Raw genomic sequence first — 18,721 nt, forward strand, 5'->3', positions numbered from 1 at the left:
AATTTGTTTATGTCAATTATCTTTGAAACATACGTAATAAATTAAAATTCTTTCTTTGGCAAAGTTTTGGCCCTTGTTCCACTCTACAATTCGTTCTTTGACGCCAAACTTCTATCTCTTATCGTTTTCTTACAATTTTGATTCATAGAAAAACATGAAAAACTTTTCATGCGGTCTTCGGAAAAGTAATCCGACATTTGTGAAAAAATATAACATGCAGATTGCCCGGTGATGCTTAACTTCTTCGTGCATTAGCTTGCGCGCACCTCGCTGACCTAGTGCACGTTCAGGGGTCATAATGACCCTAATGCACGAAGAGGGTTATCCTTCAACATGTAAAGGAATAACATCAATAATAAAATCTCAATTTTTGGCCTAAGTTACTAAGCGAATAACTTTTTCCACAAGCGCCGGATCACTTTGCGGTCTTCGGAAAAGTTTTTTGGCATATCCTAGGCTAAGTATACTTTAACGTCATTAGTTACATGGTATTAGACAAAAGAAATCAACTCATGACTAAAATGCAAAAATGTACGTTTTCGCATACTAACTTCCATACAAATTTCAAAAGCAATGCGGAATGACGCAACCAATCGCTTCCAAATTTTGCACAGTTATTTTGGACGCTAATACTACAGACAAACAGACGTAACATTTAGAACAATTTTCGTGAAAATCCATCGCCCACTTCACACTACCATCCAAGCTACCATCCCTGGTGGAAATGTTCTCTAGAGTTTTCTATTGAGATTCTGTCAGTTGGAATTCCTGGGGGAAGATTTCCAAGAGAAATCCCCAAAAGAATTTCTGGAAGAGACCTAGGATGAATTGCCTAAAGAACCGATGCAAAATTTGCTGGTGGAATCCCAGCTGTAATTCCTGGAGGAAGGTCAGGAGGAGAAATACCAGGATACAATTTTTGAGGAAGTTTAAGAGGCAATTTCAATATCCAGGGAGGCTTCGCAGTGTAATTTGAAGATTTTCTAGGGGGGGGGGTCTATTCGGATTTTGGGGGGGTGGTGGGATCCAAGCTCTCCCTAGACCCGTTAAGCCCGACAAACTCCTTCAAACAATTCTAGGTCCTCCACAGTTTCGGCGATAACGATAATGTCATCAGCGAACACTAATATGAGCGGTAGGGAAATCTGCCCCTCTTGATTGAGCTTGAAGTTGGGTACTTCATCCTCCACCGATTCAATTTTTACGCTTTTACCCCACGGGCCGCGGAATTATGGCTCACTATCATTGGCAGCAGCCACAGAGGAGGGAAAGTGTTTCTCACAAATCACCACACTACTTCTATATTGCAGAATAACTTCACTTTATTACAACTTCACCACTTTACTACTAACTTTCTAACTTTATTTCTTTCTCTTTACAGGATCAATCTTTCTTCACTTGCAGGTTGCTTCCGAATGAGATCTAACGAGACGATGACGAGTATGCTGGTAACCTCTCAACCCTAGAGTCCCTAGTCTGGCGGACTGTCACTTTCGACCGGAGCCAATCGAGCATGACGTTATATTATGTTTCCAGTTCAAAACCGAATTAGCGACATTTTTTCTTTTACTTCCGCTGCTTTTGCCTTGCGTTAAACACAATGTCGGAAGTGGGGCGCTGTATAGAGTACCAGGTGTACAATACAGCGCACCACTTCCGACATTGTGTTTAACGCAAAGCAAAAGCAGCGGAAGTAAAAGAAAAAATGTCGCTAATTCGGTTTTGAACTAGAAACATAAAAGTGTCCTCACAGATAAATGCTACACCGTGATGTAAACTGTTTCAATAATTCAGCTATTACTTATATTCGTTTGTGTGTAAACAAACTTTTGTTTATGTTGCCTGTGACATTTATCACAACAAGGTAAACAAAAAGTGGACAAAAACCGTAAAACATGAAACAAATTTCTGTCGCATAACACAGCGCAACATTTTTTTGTCTCAAGAGCAAATTTATGTGTCTTTGACAGATTTTTGGCTGCTGAATCCGAATCCGGGCTCAGATTTGCCCCAGCACGTCACAATTTTGAGCTATACCTCAATTTATAGGGCAAAATGTGCGATTTTGGGCTTTTTCGACTGCAAGCCATTAAGCATTGAAATATATTTTTTAAACAATCAAAGGATAAATTGATCAATTAACATCTAAATTAATGACTATGCAAAATATTTTGCTTTACCAAATCAAATTCAATAGATTTAAGGACAAACGTCTTGACATCCCGCTTCAACAGTGCAACAAAACTTCAAACGCACAAATCTCAAGAAGCAAGCTTTACACAACAAAGAATTTTATTATTCTGTTCTTGCTCACTTGTGATGTATGTATGTATGTATGTTGGTAGCCACCATCCTAGCTTGAGTCTTGCTCTGCATGCAGTTCCACTTAACAGTAAAGTTCAATTTCATTACCACCCTGACTTCAACATACCGCTGTATGAAGGGCCAAAAGGGGGTGTGGCGGACCCGTAAGTAGAGACACTTACGCGACATCCGCGTGTTTAAGAGAATCTCCTTCCAACAGGGTGAATAATGAAATTTACATTACTTGTTAAGTTTTCTACGGGATGGTTTGTCACAAGAAGGGCGCGTCAAATCCATTGCAACTGTTGGGATAGAAGAACCCATCTACAAGGATGTTATAGTTACTTCTCACCACACTCCGGCTGGCAATCCACTCCGTCGTACAGTTTCAACTTCAATGATGCCCTGATGCACCCTCCCAACCCGATATAGTTATATGGTTATACAATGATTAGAATAGTGTCTGTTCACCAAGGAGGTGCGGCTCAAACAGCGTCTGTTCTGGCATCCAGCGGCTGAGTAAGAAACGCTTCACCACGCCCAGCTAGATCCAAGGTGGTAGCCCCATCAGCGTGGTCGTCCCAGTGTTGGTTGGGACGTTAAACAGAACTGGCACGATGGCCCTCCGGCGAGACAGGAGTGTTGGCGTAGGCCCAATAAGCCACCCGTAAAAATCCCCATTGCGAATAACATAGGAGAAAATACGACTCGATACAATCGGCAAAGACCCACGCGACGAAATAAGGACTACGATTGGAAACTTGGAACATGGAATTGCAAATCACTAGGTTTCGCAGGATGTGACAGGATAATCTACGACGAACTACATCCCCGCAACTTCGACATCGTGGCGTTGCAGGAACTTTGTTGGACTGGACAGAAAGTGTGGAAAAGCGGGCATCGAGCGGCTACCTTCTACCAAAGCTGTGGCACCACCAATGAACTGGGAACAGGATTTATAGTGTTGGGCAAGATGCGACAACGTGTGAGCGGGTGGCAGCCGATCAACGCAAGGATGTGCATGTTGAGAGTTAAGGGCCGTTTCTTCAACTACAGCATCATCAACGTCCACTGCCCACACGAAGGGAGACCCGATGACGAGAAAGAAGCGTTCTACGCGCAGTTAGAGCAAACATACGATGGTTGCTCGCCGCGTGACGTGAAAATCGTTGTCGGCGACATGAACGGTAGGAAGGGAGGAAATGTACAGACCGGTAATCGGGCGAAACAGCCTACACGCCGTATCGAATGATAACGGCCAGCGATGCGTAAACTTTGCAGCCTCCCGTGGTATGGTAGTCCGAAGCACCTTCTTTCCCCGCAAAGATATCCACAAAGCCACCTGGAGATCACCCGACCAACAAACAGAAAACCAAATCGACCACGTTCTAATCGACGGTAAATTCTTCTCGGATATAACCAACGTCCGCACATACCGCAGTGCGAATATAGATTCGGATCACTACTTAGTCGCTGTATGCATGCGCTCAAAACTTTCGACAGTTATCACCACGCGTCGAAGTCGAACGCCGCGGCTCAACATCGAGCAACTTCGTAACGTAGAAGTGGCTCAAGACTACGCGCAGCAGTTAGCAGTGGCCCTACCAACGGAAGAGCAGCTTGGCGCAGCTACACTTGAGGATGGCTGGAGGGACATCCGATCCGCCATAGGTAGTACCTCGGCTACAGCACTAGGCTTCGCGACTCCGAATCACAGAAACGACTGGTACGACGGCGAATGTGAACAGTTGAAAAAAGAGAAGAATGCAGCATGGGCGAGAATGCTGCAACACCGTACGAGAGCGAATGGGGCACGTTACAAACAGGCGCGGAACAGGCAGAACTCAGTCTTCCGGATGATGAAGCGCCAGCAGGAAGAACGAGATCGCGAAGCGATGGAAGAGCTGTACCGCGCTAAGGACACACGAAAGTTCTACGAGAAGCTGAACCGCTCGCGCAGAGGCTTTGTGCCACAAGCCGACATGTGCCGAGATAATCACGGGAATATTCTCACGAGCGAGCGTGAGGTGGTCGAGAGGTGGCGGCAGCATTACGATGAGCACCTCAATGGCGACGTTGCAAGTACCGAAGGTGGCGTGGTAACAGATCTAGGAGTATGTGCACAGGACGAAAGACTTCCGGCCCCTGACCTTCAAGAGATTGAGGAGGAGGTTGGCCGGTTGAAAAACAACAAAGCCGCTGGAGCAGATCAACTACCAAGCGAGCTTCTAAAATACGGTGGAGAAGCACTGGTGAGAGCACTACACTGGGTCATTACCAAGATTTGGGAGGAGGAAGTATTACCGGAGGAATGGATGGAAGGTATCGTGTGTCTTATTTACAAAAAGGGCGACAAGTTGGATTGCGGAAACTACCGCGCGATCACACTACTGAGCGCTGCCTACAAGATACTCTCCCAAATTTTATGCCGCCGTCTATCACCGATTGCAAGAGAGTTCGTGGGGCAATATCAGGCTGGATTCATGGGTGAACGCGCTACAACGGACCAGATGTTCGCCATCCGCCAGGTGTTGCAGAAATGCCGCGAATACAACGTGCCCACACATCACTTGTTCATCGATTTCAAATCGGCGTATGATACAATCGATCGAGAACAGCTATGGCAGATTATGCACGAATACGGATTCCCGGATAAACTGATACGGTTGAACAAGGCGACGATGGATCGAGTGATGTGCGTAGTTCGAGTATCAGGGACACTCTCGAGTCCCTTCGAATCTCGCAGAGGGTTACGGCAAGGTGATGGTCTTTCGTGCTTGCTGTTCAACATTGCTTTGGAGGGTGTAATAAGAAGAGCGGGGATAAACACGAGTGGGACGATTTTCACGAAGTCCGTTCAGCTGCTTGGTTTCGCCGATGATATTGATATTATTGCTCGTAAATTTGAGACGATGGCGGAAACGTACATCCGACTAAAGAGGGAAGCCAGGCGAATCGGATTAGTCATTAATGTGTCGAAGATAAAGTAGGTGCATGATGGCAAAGGGCTCCAGGGAGGAATCACCGCGCCCGCCACCCCGAATTCATATCGACGGTGATGAAATCGAGGCGGTTGAAGAATTCGTGTACTTGGGCTCACTGGTGACCGACGACAACGACACCAGCAGAGAAATTCAGAGGCGCATTGTGGCAGGAAATCGTGCCTACCGTGGACTCCGCAGAACTCTACGATCGAATAAAGTTCGCCGTAACACGAAGTTAACCATCTACAAAACGTTGATTAGACCGGTCGTCCTCTATGGGCACGAAACATGGACCCTACGTGCAGAGGACCAACGCGCCCTTGGAGTTTTCGAACGGAAGTTGCTGCGTACCATCTACGGCGGAGTGCAGATGGAAGACGGGACTTGGAGAAGGCGAATGAACCACGAGCTGCATCAGCTGCTGGGAGAACCAACCATCGTCCATACCGCGAAAATCGGGAGGCTACGGTGGGCGGGTCACGTCATCAGGATGTCGGATAGCAACCCGACTAAAATGGTTCTCGAGAGTCATCCGACCGGTACAAGAAGACGTGGAGCGCAGCGAGCTAGGTGGGTCGACCAAGTGGAGGACGATCTGCGGACCCTACGCAGAGCGCGGAACTGGAGACAAACAGCCATGCACAGTGGCCGGAAGCCGGACAAAACCTCAAAAATCGACTTCATTTTTTTATTTTTCTAATATTTTTCTTCTATTACAGATACTTCAACTAAGAAAACCCCAAATTTTCAAGTCATTTTGTCAAAAATTGAGTCTTGAAGATTTTTTCAAAGTTGAGGTTTTGTGTGGTACTTTACTAGTGTTATTTGCCTTTATTTTATGAGCTTTCTTTATGAGCTCGTTGTAAAACTCAGGAAGACATGGATAATGTGGCAATATTTTTGGTGCTTTTGGGTATAAACAACCATTACATTTCAGGGTTTGTTTGGAATCTAATCACAAAGTTATTATGTTTCTACAATATGCAAAAATATTGACTTTTATGAAATTTTGAAGAAAAACTTCGTATTAAGGAGATTCAGTACTTGTTTAGGAAACATCAGAAAACAACGCCGTATCCCGAATCTGACGTGCAATTTTGTCTAGTTTTTAGCTATATAGGTCACTGTTTGCGCATTTTTGCGCTAAGCACGAAAACAATTTTTTTTTTCTGTCAGGCCACAATGGAGCCGCATGGTTGCGGAGGAAGTGATATTGTTTGAAGTTTATATTTTATCTTCACATAATTCAATTTCACTTCAGATAATCCTCATTCTAGTAAGAGGCCTTCACTAAGGCATGGATGATAGAGGGAGGGGGAGCGGAATTAGGGGGGGGGGGGGTGGATTGATTGATAACGTAATGGTCACAGTCTGACATTTTTTTTATTTTTTTTTTCAATATTATTTTATTTTTGGACAGAAACTCACAACAAGATGGGTGTTTCAGTTAAAAAACATTGAGTTGGAGGAGAGGGAAGTGATGATAAGGCCTTTATTTACTAAGACACTATCTACATCCCGATTGTTAAAGATGGTGTTGCTTTACCAAATACAACTAACTCTTTTAACCATAAAAATAAATGCAAAAAACGTTTTTTCATTATAGAGATTTTAAACCTCTAGGTTCCATCGCCTCTTAAAAAAAACCAATTGTGAAAAACATGAAACAATAACTACAAACAATTGGTCTTTGTTTTCATTAAACTGGTCGTTTCTTCGATACAATGTCATCTTAATCGTTAGAATTGCTCAAAAAGCTTGGAAGCAATCTATTCACGACTTTTATCGTTGTTTCAACATATGGTGACACAAATTCATCGACATGTACGCGTTTCTCCTTTACACGCACAATGCACATCGCTACAGTTCAAAGCAGCTGTCATCTATAAAATATAAAAATAATTCACTAAACGGCGAAAACGCCACGTTACATTTTTTTCGCGATAACAACGCGACAACCAAGGCAATCTTTGGTTATTTTAATCGCAATTTTATAAAACGAACATTTTACGCTCTTGAGTGAAACACCTTATATATATTTTCTTAAAACTTATGTTTTATTGTATGTTATTCATGCGATTTCGTGGACCACATTTCTACTTAACGACACACAGAGTTATAAAGATTTTGAAAATATTTGTTGAAACTCTACTGTTCATCAATATGATTTTCGATCTCTGATTATCGTTATCAACAACTCCATTAAATACGGCGAATATGTATTGCCATTTCTTTATAGATATGGCTGTTTTGGTTGCTTCGACAAGTGATAACAGAGATCAATGTACACTACAACCCAAACTCGGACGAGCACATATTAAGTCATTGAAACGAGATTTGATAAAAAGAAGTTCAAATTTACGCAGTTCACTATATGAGGCCATTTGACCCCATTTTAAATCGTTAACTTACTTCCGTGTGCCCTCCGTAAAACGTAACGTGGTCTATGGACGGTCACTGAGAATAGACCACATCCTGTCAGTCAATGTTGGTTTGTATCAGAATTGATCCATTGAAAGAAAACGTAGGTAATCGAATTTTTCTAATGATTTATGTAGTTTTGAAGATTTTGGACCACCCTAACAGCAAAAATACATAATTATATTTAATTTAAATACCAATACATGATTTAAGAACCCCCAAATTAAAAGGATATTCAAAATCTACGTTCAAAAACGCATCGTAATAGCTTATTATCGATAACTTTTTACATGCTTCCCATAATCAGTAGATTTTAAAATTTTGAACCACCCTAGTATAGTAAAACCAAAATTCATGAAAAGTTCCATAACAGAAATAGATTTAAGGCACTCAAATCATCATAACCTGTGAATTTTAGCCATTTCGGTTAACATTTGAGGTTTTGTCCGACCTTTGTATGGAGGCCCGCCACTGTGCCATGGACCGAGTGGAATGGAGGCGGCTACTATGTACAGCAGAGGCCACCCCGGCCTTAGCCTGACCGGTAAGGTAAGGTAATGATTAGAATATAATATTTAAAGGAAATTTAAGATGAAATATAATCTTGAAATATGGTATAATTAAAAAATATAATAATGAAATGTAATGTAATGTAGCGAAAAAAGGATATGAATTGTAGATGAAGTAAATGAATATTTTTTGGGTGACGAGGAATTTTACGTCCTAGATGGTAGGGTAGAACATTATTATAGTACCAAAATGACAACACGATAGATGATATATAATCAATCACTGTATGAGGTCCAAAAGGGGGGCGGACCCGTTAGTAGATACACTTACGCGAAAACCGCGGGTTTATAAGAATCTCCTTCCAACAGTATGATCCAACAGGGTGAATAACGATTTTCACATCACTTGTCAAGCTTTCTACGGAATGGTTTGTCACAAGATGGGCGCGTCATATCGCATTGCTACTGTTGCGATAGAAGAACCCATCTACAAGGATATTACAGGTATTTCTCACCACACTCCGGTTGGCAACCACTCCGTCGTACAGTTACAATTCCAATGATGCTCTGATGCACCCTCCTAACTCCATATAGTTTGGTATATAGTCCATAGTATAATTTATTGTAATGAAATAGGGTATGCTCAATATAATCGAATGGTGACATATAGTGTAAAGAAATTTAATGTAGCGAACTGAAATCAGATATCAATTTGTAGATAATTTGAAAAATATTAATCGCTGGCGAGCCTTTTTATTACCTAGATGGTAAAGTAGAGACGGATAGAGAATTATCAAAGTTATAGAATGAAAACGCGACAGCTGATATATAATCAATAATGGAAATTATTGTAATAAAATATAGTAAATGGTATAAAAAGGTAATAACACTGTTCGACAAAAAAAACTTTTGCCGTGATCAGAGACCCCATTAGTAGGGCATAAAAGCACATGAAAAATGAAGAAAAATGCCATTTTCAAATCTGTTGGAGCACCCCTAGAAACTTTTTGAGATGAGTTTGAATTTTAATCATTTTTGAAGGTTTGACACGAGCTTTAGAAATCATCATAAACACTTTTGAAATACAATATCTTTGAAATGCAATTTTGTGCACCGCTAAAATTTTCACAGATCTGAGAAGTAACTTTGATAAATAACTAGTCAAAATTTCAGCCTATTACGACATTCCATTTCATTGATACATATCCGGGAAGAATCAAATATGACAAATATTGACATTCAAATCCTTGAAGTTTTCTCTTAATTCAATCACAAAAAGCAAGCCCCTATCCTTATCTAATCATGACAACATAACTTCGAAATGCTACACTTATGATCTAAATAATTGAATTCAAATTTTCGAGAAGAAAATCCGGTCGATCTTTCAAATTACTAACGTGGTAAGCCTGTGTAAAAATAAAAATAAAATCTACACCTAAACCTCATTTTACGTCCACTATTGGCTTAGCGAAATAAAATTCTACTGCCAAAATAATAATTAAAATAGACATTTTTATATTTTTGTACACTTCTTCTAATTACGGAGATGTTTTTAAAAATATAAAAATGTTGAGTTTGCTCATTGTCTTGGCGGTAGAATTTTTTGTCGCTTAGCCATACATGGACGTAAAAAAAGGACGAGGTGTAATACATTTATATTTTGCGATCATTACAAAAAAAAACGTTTCCAGTGTTTTCGTGGGTTGTCTATATTCACTTAATGTTTCGAAGAACCTCCTAGCCATACCAAGGTGGTAAAATTGAAAACAAAAATAAAACAAACTTATTTCAATACAATGAATTGAAGCTGGCATTGCGCAGAAAACATGGTTTGAGTTCACGACTGTTCAAAACAATACAACCATAAAAAAATGCAAACCAAAAATGAGAACACTCCCCATTTACTATTAGTAATCGTACAAGCACTGTTGCTTTCATCTCATTTTAGTTAGTTTCACAATACAGAATGTGTATGTGGGGGCATTACTATTGAAGACACTTTTATGAAATTAATTGAATTTGTCATGTAGTAAAATCTTAATTTCAAGCTCAATAATGTCCTCCACGATTGTAAAATTGCTTTATAAGTTCCAGCAGCATAGGGTCTGGAATCATTTGGGCAGGATTACCTATTTTGGGCACTTGTGTATAGACTCAGTCAATTTAGAACCGATTGACTTGATTTTTGAGACACGATCAGATACACATATTATCTAGATGTGCAACAATTCAAGTCAATCGGTTTGGAATTGAATTCTGTTCTTGCTCACTTGTGATAAGCTTAAAATAAGAAGATCAGGTGCGCTGGTTTTGTTTACGAAGAGATTTGTGCCCTCGAAATCATGAATAGGTGGCAAAGTCGGCCATTGTGGCGGCCATTTTGGGACTCTAACAAGTCTGTCCTTAAGAATTTTATGTTAGTACGTAAACTTGCATACAACTTTTGGAGGGTGACTTGTATGGGAAATATCGTAGCTAACATAAATTGCTTAAAACTATCAAATTCGATTTGGTAAAACGAAATATTTTGCATGAGTCGTTGATTTAGATGTTAATTGACCAATTTATCCTTTGATTGGTTAAAAAATATATTTTCATGCTTAATGGCTTGCAGTCAAAAAAACCAAAATCGCATATTTTGCCCTATAAATTGAGGTATAGCTCAAAATTGTGACGTGCTCGAACAAATCTGAGCCAGGATTCGGATTCAGCAGCCCAAAATCTGTCAGAAACACATAAGATTGCTCTTGAGACAGACCAAACGGTAATTTTTGTTACGCTGTGTAATTTTTATTTCCGATTTGTCTAGGTATACACTGAGGCAAAAACACTTAGGAATTTCATAACTCGGAACTTATGAACGGACGATTTTTCTATTTCAACACTCGCTTATTGACTTTAGACGCGTTCCATAGCTACAACTTATGATTGATATAAGCGGCATGGTTGTGAAAAAATCATAACTGAAATCTATGAAAATTGTAACAGTGATGGTATGAATTCCAATAAGCTGCGTTTTGGACGAACAACCATTACTCGCAGATCTGTTTTCGGAACTATCGGACACAAAATCAAATTATTTTAATTTCCCAAGTTTCGATACTCCCTTCGAATATAACGACGAATTTTGAATTACGTAAGTTACACGATCGGCCTTTCAATCGTTTTTCTCGTTTTAATAAAAGTGAAAAGATGCAAGTTTATTTTTTGAATTTAAAGTGAAAGGAAGGAAGTGCTTTTTAACAGATTGCTAGCCATCCATGCAAATTGCATCCATGAATGTATTTTTATTTCAAGTTACCCATGAGGAGAAATCGACCGTTTTACTTACAAGATAATTCAAGAAACATGACATGCCATGATTAAATAAAATTAATTCACCAAAAATCCATAAATTATAAATACGAATATTATCCCATTTGCGGCATGATATTCATAATTGATAATATTGATTTCCATAAGTTTTCGATGTTGAATCCAATAAGAGCAAACGTACGATAGTAATAATTTTGATCCAACGATATTCATAAGAGAAACTTAAGATATTGTTAAGTGACTTGATATTGGTTTTCCCCTTCCTAATCATAAGCGAAATGTATGTCTTTCAACAATAATCGTAGTGTCGCGAAATCATAAGGGGTTCTAATGTTCTTCCTAAGTATTTTTGCCTCAGTGTAGTCAAAGCAAGAAATCGAAAAATGAGGAGTAGTTCTTTCATATGAGGTAAAATAATTGTTGTTTTGTTGGGAAATCTAAGAGTTCTGGAGAGCCAAAGTTGAGCCATTTGTATGGTGAAATCATCTTTTTAAAACTCCAAAATTCAACTGTGAGGCGTTCTCAGTATCTCCAAGCCTCCATATTCTTAACCCAAATCCTCAAACTCGAGATTTCCCTTTTTATGTGATTTGAGACTAGCATATGAGTTGCAAAGCAAACGAATCATAAGGCTCACTAACTTTTGAAAAATAAGTTGCAACTTATTGAACAACTACTTGGAAGATTCCATAGAGATATACCATTAAATTAAACGAACTTTGCCTTCAAATGCTTCTCGTTTTTTATGTGTTTTTCATACTGGCCAAATGGCATAGCCGGAAGTTGTCCATAAATCAATTATTAATAATTATTAACAGCGCAACATTTTTTTGTCTCAAGAGCAAACTTATGTGTCTCCGAAGGATTTTGGGCCGCTGAATTCGAATCCGGTCTCAGATTTGCTCCAACACGTCACAATTTTGTGCTATACCTCAATTTATAGGGCAAAATATGCGATTTTGGGCTTTTTTGGCTGCAAGCCATTAAGCATGGAAATATATTTTTTAAGCAATCAAAAGGTTAATTGGACAATTAACATCTAAATTAATGACTCATACAAAATATTTCGTTTTACCTAATCAAATTTGATAGATTTAAGCCTTTTATGTTAGTATGAAAACTTGCATGCAACTTTTGGAGGGTGACTTGTATGGGAAATATCGTACTTAACATAAATCGCTTAAAACTATCAAATTCGATTTGGTAAAACGATTTTTTTTTTGCATGAGTCGTTAATTTAGATGTTAATTGACCAATTAACCTTTTGATTGCTTAAAAAAAAATATTTTCATGCTTAATGGCTTGCAGTCAAAAAAGCCCAAAATCGCATATTTTGCCCTATAAATTGAGGTATAGCTCAAAATTGTGACGTGTTAGAGCAAATCTGAGCCCGGATTCGGATTCAGCGGCCCAAAATCTGTCAGAGACACATAAGTTTGCTCTTGAGACAGACCAAAAGTTAATTTTTGTTACGCTGTGAATAGACCACTTCTAAGTTCTCCTAAAATTACTTCACAAATTTATCAAAAAAAAAATACTACATACAGTCTCTAAAAAATCTATAATTCAAGATTAACTCACGTTTGCATTTTTATATTTTTGTTGTAGTTTTTTCATTAACATTTAAACATAATAACTCAGAAAATTTTGTACTTGTTTTTGATTCCTTCTTTATAAATAATATTGGGAAATATTCGACTTTTTGTTGAAAACATGTAAAAAATGTTGGGAATACCGTTAAATTAATTCATTACATATTTCATTTTTTAATCAAAGTTTTTGTTTTAGTATGTTTCATGAATGGCGACAAAATATTAAAAGAGCTTTCAACACTTTTATATGTGAGACGTCCCGACTAGAAAAATATATCAAGTTTATAACACATTGTGTTGTGATGATATGAATTTTTTATATAACTTATTATGTTATAAACTAGATGCAGGATGATGTTAAAATAACTAAAACTGTAACAAAAAGTACACCGGTCTAATCAAAATAATAACCTATTGTTTCGTCCAGCGGTTGATAGGCCCCTACGTTGTGTCTTTTCTCCCGGAGGATAAGGCGAAGACGACGAACTACTTCTACCAATCACGTTTTATTGCGCACCACAGAGAGGCAGTGCTCCTGCTCTGTGGTGGTACTTTGCTTACAACTAATTACATTGAGGATGAGCTGCCGCTTTTATAAGCGGCAGCGATAGTACGGACAAAAGATAACATGTGCACAAAAGTGCGTTGCGCTAAAGGCTAGCAACACGCAGCCCAGAACGGCAATGATAATGCCGTTGGGCTGCTTGCTGCTAGCAGCAGAATAATGAGGTGACAAAACGACACAAATTGAATGCACGCCGCTGCGCCGCTGATGCTGCTTAGGGTGCCTAGGTGACGCCGTTCATGTGCTGCGCCAACATACTCCCGCCCGAAAACGCACGTTTTCAAATTATCTTCTGCGCCGGGCAGGCTGACGACGACGTTTCATCTGGCGCTGTATGCACGATCGGGATGGGCTGATTCGGCTGATTGCGATCGGGTTTCGATCAGACTGCGATGATGCGCTCGCAGTCCGATGTAGGTCCAGAAGATGATTCGCTCTTCGATGACGATTCGCAATCGAGCCAGGTAGTTTTGCTTGCTTGACGATGTCGTTCTGGTGGTGCGGTTGGTTCGGTTTGCATTTGATTGACTTCAATTTTTCACTTTATCACGGGATGGTTGGACGGTTGGCTGTCTCGGCAATGGATGATTTGCTTCAACGCTGGTCGAGATGATTGCTTACGGTTTGGTGCTTTGGTTCATTGATGACGCAGGCGGTCCGATAATGAGGCGCTACGGCCAGGTAGTAGACGCTGGGGGTCCTACGGGCGGATGCTGGAATCCTTCTGGTGGACGCTGGGGGTCCGACGGTGAATGATTCGGCAGGGCGATGATGCGCTCGCGACCTGCAGGAGGACTCTCGAAGTCCGACGTGGATGATTCGACAGGCGGCGATGGTACGCTCGCGGCCGGCAGTGGACACTGGGGTCCCAAAGGGTGGACGCTCGGGGTCCGACGGGTGACAATTCGGCAGGGCGATGGTGCGCTCGCGGCCTGCAGTTGGACGCTGGGTCCCATGGATGGACGCTCGTGGTCCGACGGTGGATTCGGTAGGGCGATGATACGCTCGCGGCCTACAGTGGACGCAGAGGTCCGACAATCGATAACTTGGCAGGGCGATGATACGCTCGCGGCCTGCAGGTGGACACTCGGGGTCCGACGGGTGGACGGCAATGGTCCGGCAAGGGGACGCTACGGTCCAAAGGAGTGGATGCTAGGATCCAGTGGGCGACAGCTCGGACCTTGGTGAGTTGTGGCGTAGGTAGTCCGTCCGATGTTCCTCCGGGGTGTTCTTCATCCTGGTCACGGCACCAATGTTTCGTCCAGCGGTTGATAGGCCCCTACGTTGTGTCTTTTCTCCCGGAGGATAAGGCGAAGACGACGAACTACTTCTACCAATCACGTTTTATTGCGCACCACAGAGAGGCAGTGCTCCTGCTCTGTGGTGGTACTTTGCTTACAACTAATTACATTGAGGATGAGCTGCCGCTTTTATAAGCGGCAGCGATAGTACGGACAAAAGATAACATGTGCACAAAAGTGCGTTGCGCTAAAGGCTAGCAACACGCAGCCCAGAACGGCAATGATAATGCCGTTGGGCTGCTTGCTGCTAGCAGCAGAATAATGAGGTGACAAAACGACACAAATTGAATGCACGCCGCTGCGCCGCTGATGCTGCTTAGGGTGCCTAGGTGACGCCGTTCATGTGCTGCGCCAACACCTATTTTTGTGTAATCAGAACAAAATTAAGGTATGCACACAGCAAAATCTAGCCACCGCATTTTGGATAGAAATTTCTCTATTTTCAACGAATCGTGACAATCTCTGGCGCAAATGAAAGCTTATTGTGTAAGGAATCGAAAAATATTTACTTCGGGATATATTTTGACATTGTGTTTAAAATAGAGTCAAGGGAACAAGAAGTCCTCGAAAAGTTTTTGCACAAACGTGCTGAAAATCTGACAATGTACATTAAAGCGACCGTCACCGCAGACCTAAGTTAGCTTTCAAGTATTCGGTTCTATACATCATTACAACCTGGAAAGGTTGCAGATCAACTTAAGAGCAAGAAAAAATCGAAGTTTGGCAAGAAATACATAGTTTGGTCAACAATATGAATTTGTAGTTTGAAAAACCAAACTTTTAGAAATACATGTACAGCAAATCATCTTTTTCACTACGGGAAATGTCGGGAAAAATGGCTGGCACCCCTCATCCAAAAGCTTAGATATTGTGTATTGATTTGAATTGATTTTTGTCCCCTGTTTTTGGCGGAGAATGCTTGCGTTTGTATGCAGAAAACTATGTAGAAATTGTACTGCATTTTTCCAAAAAACGTAAAATCTCATACACTTCAAAACTCAACCCAATTGAAAAATATTGAGTAACCGTGAATTGGAACCTTCAAAAAATGTCAAGAACGACAGCTTTCATCGATAAATAAGATTGATTTTGACACAAAGGTGGTAAAAATTTCTTGGCATGCGGTCGAAGGTACTGTGCTAAACTTTACGGAAGGGCTCAAGCTCAAAACTCAAGATGACGGATATAACAAGTCAAATCAGCAATGTCTTGATGTTGATTTAAAGTAAATTAATGCTTTTTTACGATGAATTGCTTTTGGTTTGGGAACAAGTTGGAATGAATTATTACTGCTTGATTTTCTTTGGCCAGATTTTGCTGTGCGCATACCTTATAACACAATATGATATAAATTTTAGCTTCAAGAAAAACTAGTTTCTATCATATTTTGATACAATTGTGTAAAATGATGTTCTGAATGTCAAAGAATCAGAACTAAATTATTTCACAATGAGTTATTGAACAACATCTATAACATAATATGATACAATTGAGTTATAATATTTTCAAACACTAATGATGTTGAACATGATTATATCACAATGAATTATACGTATCATGGTTTGTTATAATTATGTTATATTTTTGTTAGAATCTTCTAGTCGGGGTGCCATACCTCTGGAATGCAATCCCTGGATCCAATTTTTTGCCGGGCATATGTTTCACGTTGTCCAGGATAAGACATATGCCGCTGGAATTCTCGCGTGTGGATAGCTTGGCGCTCTAGTAATCATTTCGGAAGAAAATACACTTAATCCAACGCTCTGGTATGGTGTTCGTTTTGTTTAACAAACGGCCTCTGTGGTTCATTGGGGAGCTCGCGGAACTGGCTGTGGCTGTATTGTTATTTACTCAGATTTATCAATGTCAGCATATTTCCACTAATTAATAGTCAGAAAATCGCTAGCGATTTTATTCGATTTCAAGCCGCTTCAACATAGCCATAGCGGCTCATAGGTAGTATAGAACGCTTTCGGCAACACTCACAAATTGCGCATTCTAATTCGGCGTCGTTCGTACTTCCCATTTTCCTCCAAATGGCACTTTGCTACCCGTCTTCGTCTAGGATAAATGATGACAATCATATGTCTTCTTATCGTGTATTAGGGTCACCATATGTGGTAAGACTGAAGTACAGTTGTAAATTTTAGAAATATTCTGCAAATTTTCAATCGTTACACATTCACTCTTTGAGCCAAACTAAAATAAATTCAAAACTGAATCGTCCGATAAATGAATAATTTTTTACTTTTTCATTAAGATTCTTAACCAGTAGTAGTAGATCATTATGAACCATTTCGTGCAAAAACAAGTGCAAAACTTGGTAACCCTACCCCACACATCAGGTTTTGGCACACTTAAAGACGTAAAAAAGGAACATTCATCCATCCATCCGTTCTTGGCGCTTTCGTGTTTTACGATGATGTACAGCTATAATGCGAGACTCGTTTAATCCACATTCACGATTTCCCCATTCACCGCGCTGCAGCAGCACACAACAGCTCGTTCTGCTCCGTCCGCTCGCTCCCCCGTGTCAAGTGATAAATGATGATCGACGTCAAATTGGTAGCCATTGTTCACCTGAAGAAGCAGCCAGAAGACGTTCCGTTGAAAGAGTTTCCGTTTGAGCTTCTTCAAGTCTTCAACAGCGGGAGTGCTAATGAACCCGGTGCAAGTTTTTGCACATTGACCTTAACCTAGACTTTAGCTGTGGAAATGCAGTTTTCTACTACGATATGCAAGTTTGTTTTAGCGCCCTAGTATCTATAACTTGCGACATCACGGCGCGTCAGTGCAGTAAACGTGGGCAAATGCGATAACATTGCTAAAGAGTCGTCGCCCGGTCGGTGGAGAATGGCTCTAATCTGGCTCAATCCTCTTTCCAAGTGCATGGGCTCGGTCAAGTGACACACGTTGTAGCGGTGCGGTGTGCGTAAACGTGCCATCTGCTAGCCGGTTCCGTAATGGGGCTTTGAGTTAGTTTGTATCACAGAAGTACGAACAAAAAGTAGGGCGTGTGAATCCCTAGAAATGCAAATGCAAAGTAGTTGACATTGCTGAAAATGTAGCATTTTTCGTCGAGAACCACCTGGGACGGGCACGCGTGTTGGTGCGGGCTGGAACAAAAATTAAAAAAAAAAATCGTTTGGAATGAGTCACTTTCTACTTGCAGAGCCGTGCCGTGCCTGCGTTGCCTCCCATGAGTTTATTGTGATACATAATATTTTGCTATATTTTCCTTTGTCAACGCACTTGGTGACAAGCCCACCGAAGTATGCAAGCTGACCTACAGTCAGTCCTTTGTACACTTATTTTTATGTACAGCTTTTGACTTGAAAGCTACGTCTTTGGCAAATCTGCAACACATTGTACTCAAAATATAATCGCAGCTTACTTTAAGGGATCTTTTAAAAGGAATCCTTGGACAAATATTAGGTGAAATTTTAGGAGGATTCTTTGAAAAAAAAAAAAATGGATAGGATTAAGAAGAATCCCTTTAAATAATTACTGGAGGAATCCTTGAAGGAACGGCTGAAGTAATCTTTGTAGTAATTCTCGACCGGAGAATTTTTGATAGGTATCACCAGGAAACTTTGCTGCAACTTGAATTTATGAATCTTTGGAAAATTTCTCGAGCAACAGGTGATGTGTTAGGACCTGGTATTGACGGTATTTCTGGGGGATTTGCCGTACGGTGAAGATCTAATCCGTTGTCGATCGGCCGTCGATA

The 18,721-nt window shown here is 40.6% G+C and overlaps 1 protein-coding gene across 1 annotated transcript; it reads left to right on the forward strand.

The window, feature by feature from the left end:
• Nucleotides 1–1,866: 1,866 nt before the first annotated feature.
• Nucleotides 1,867–5,926, forward strand: LOC134291753 (uncharacterized). Its single transcript, XM_062859904.1, has 2 exons — nucleotides 1,867–3,472; nucleotides 3,504–5,926. Exons 1-2 carry the CDS (start codon nucleotides 3,278–3,280, stop codon nucleotides 5,292–5,294), a joined length of 1,986 nt encoding a protein of 661 aa, XP_062715888.1. The 5' UTR covers nucleotides 1,867–3,277; the 3' UTR covers nucleotides 5,295–5,926.
• Nucleotides 5,927–18,721: the final 12,795 nt, after the last annotated feature.

The sequence above is a fragment of the Aedes albopictus genome, chromosome 3 (genome assembly GCF_035046485.1).
Source record: "Aedes albopictus strain Foshan chromosome 3, AalbF5, whole genome shotgun sequence".
NCBI lineage: Eukaryota > Metazoa > Arthropoda > Insecta > Diptera > Culicidae > Aedes > Aedes albopictus.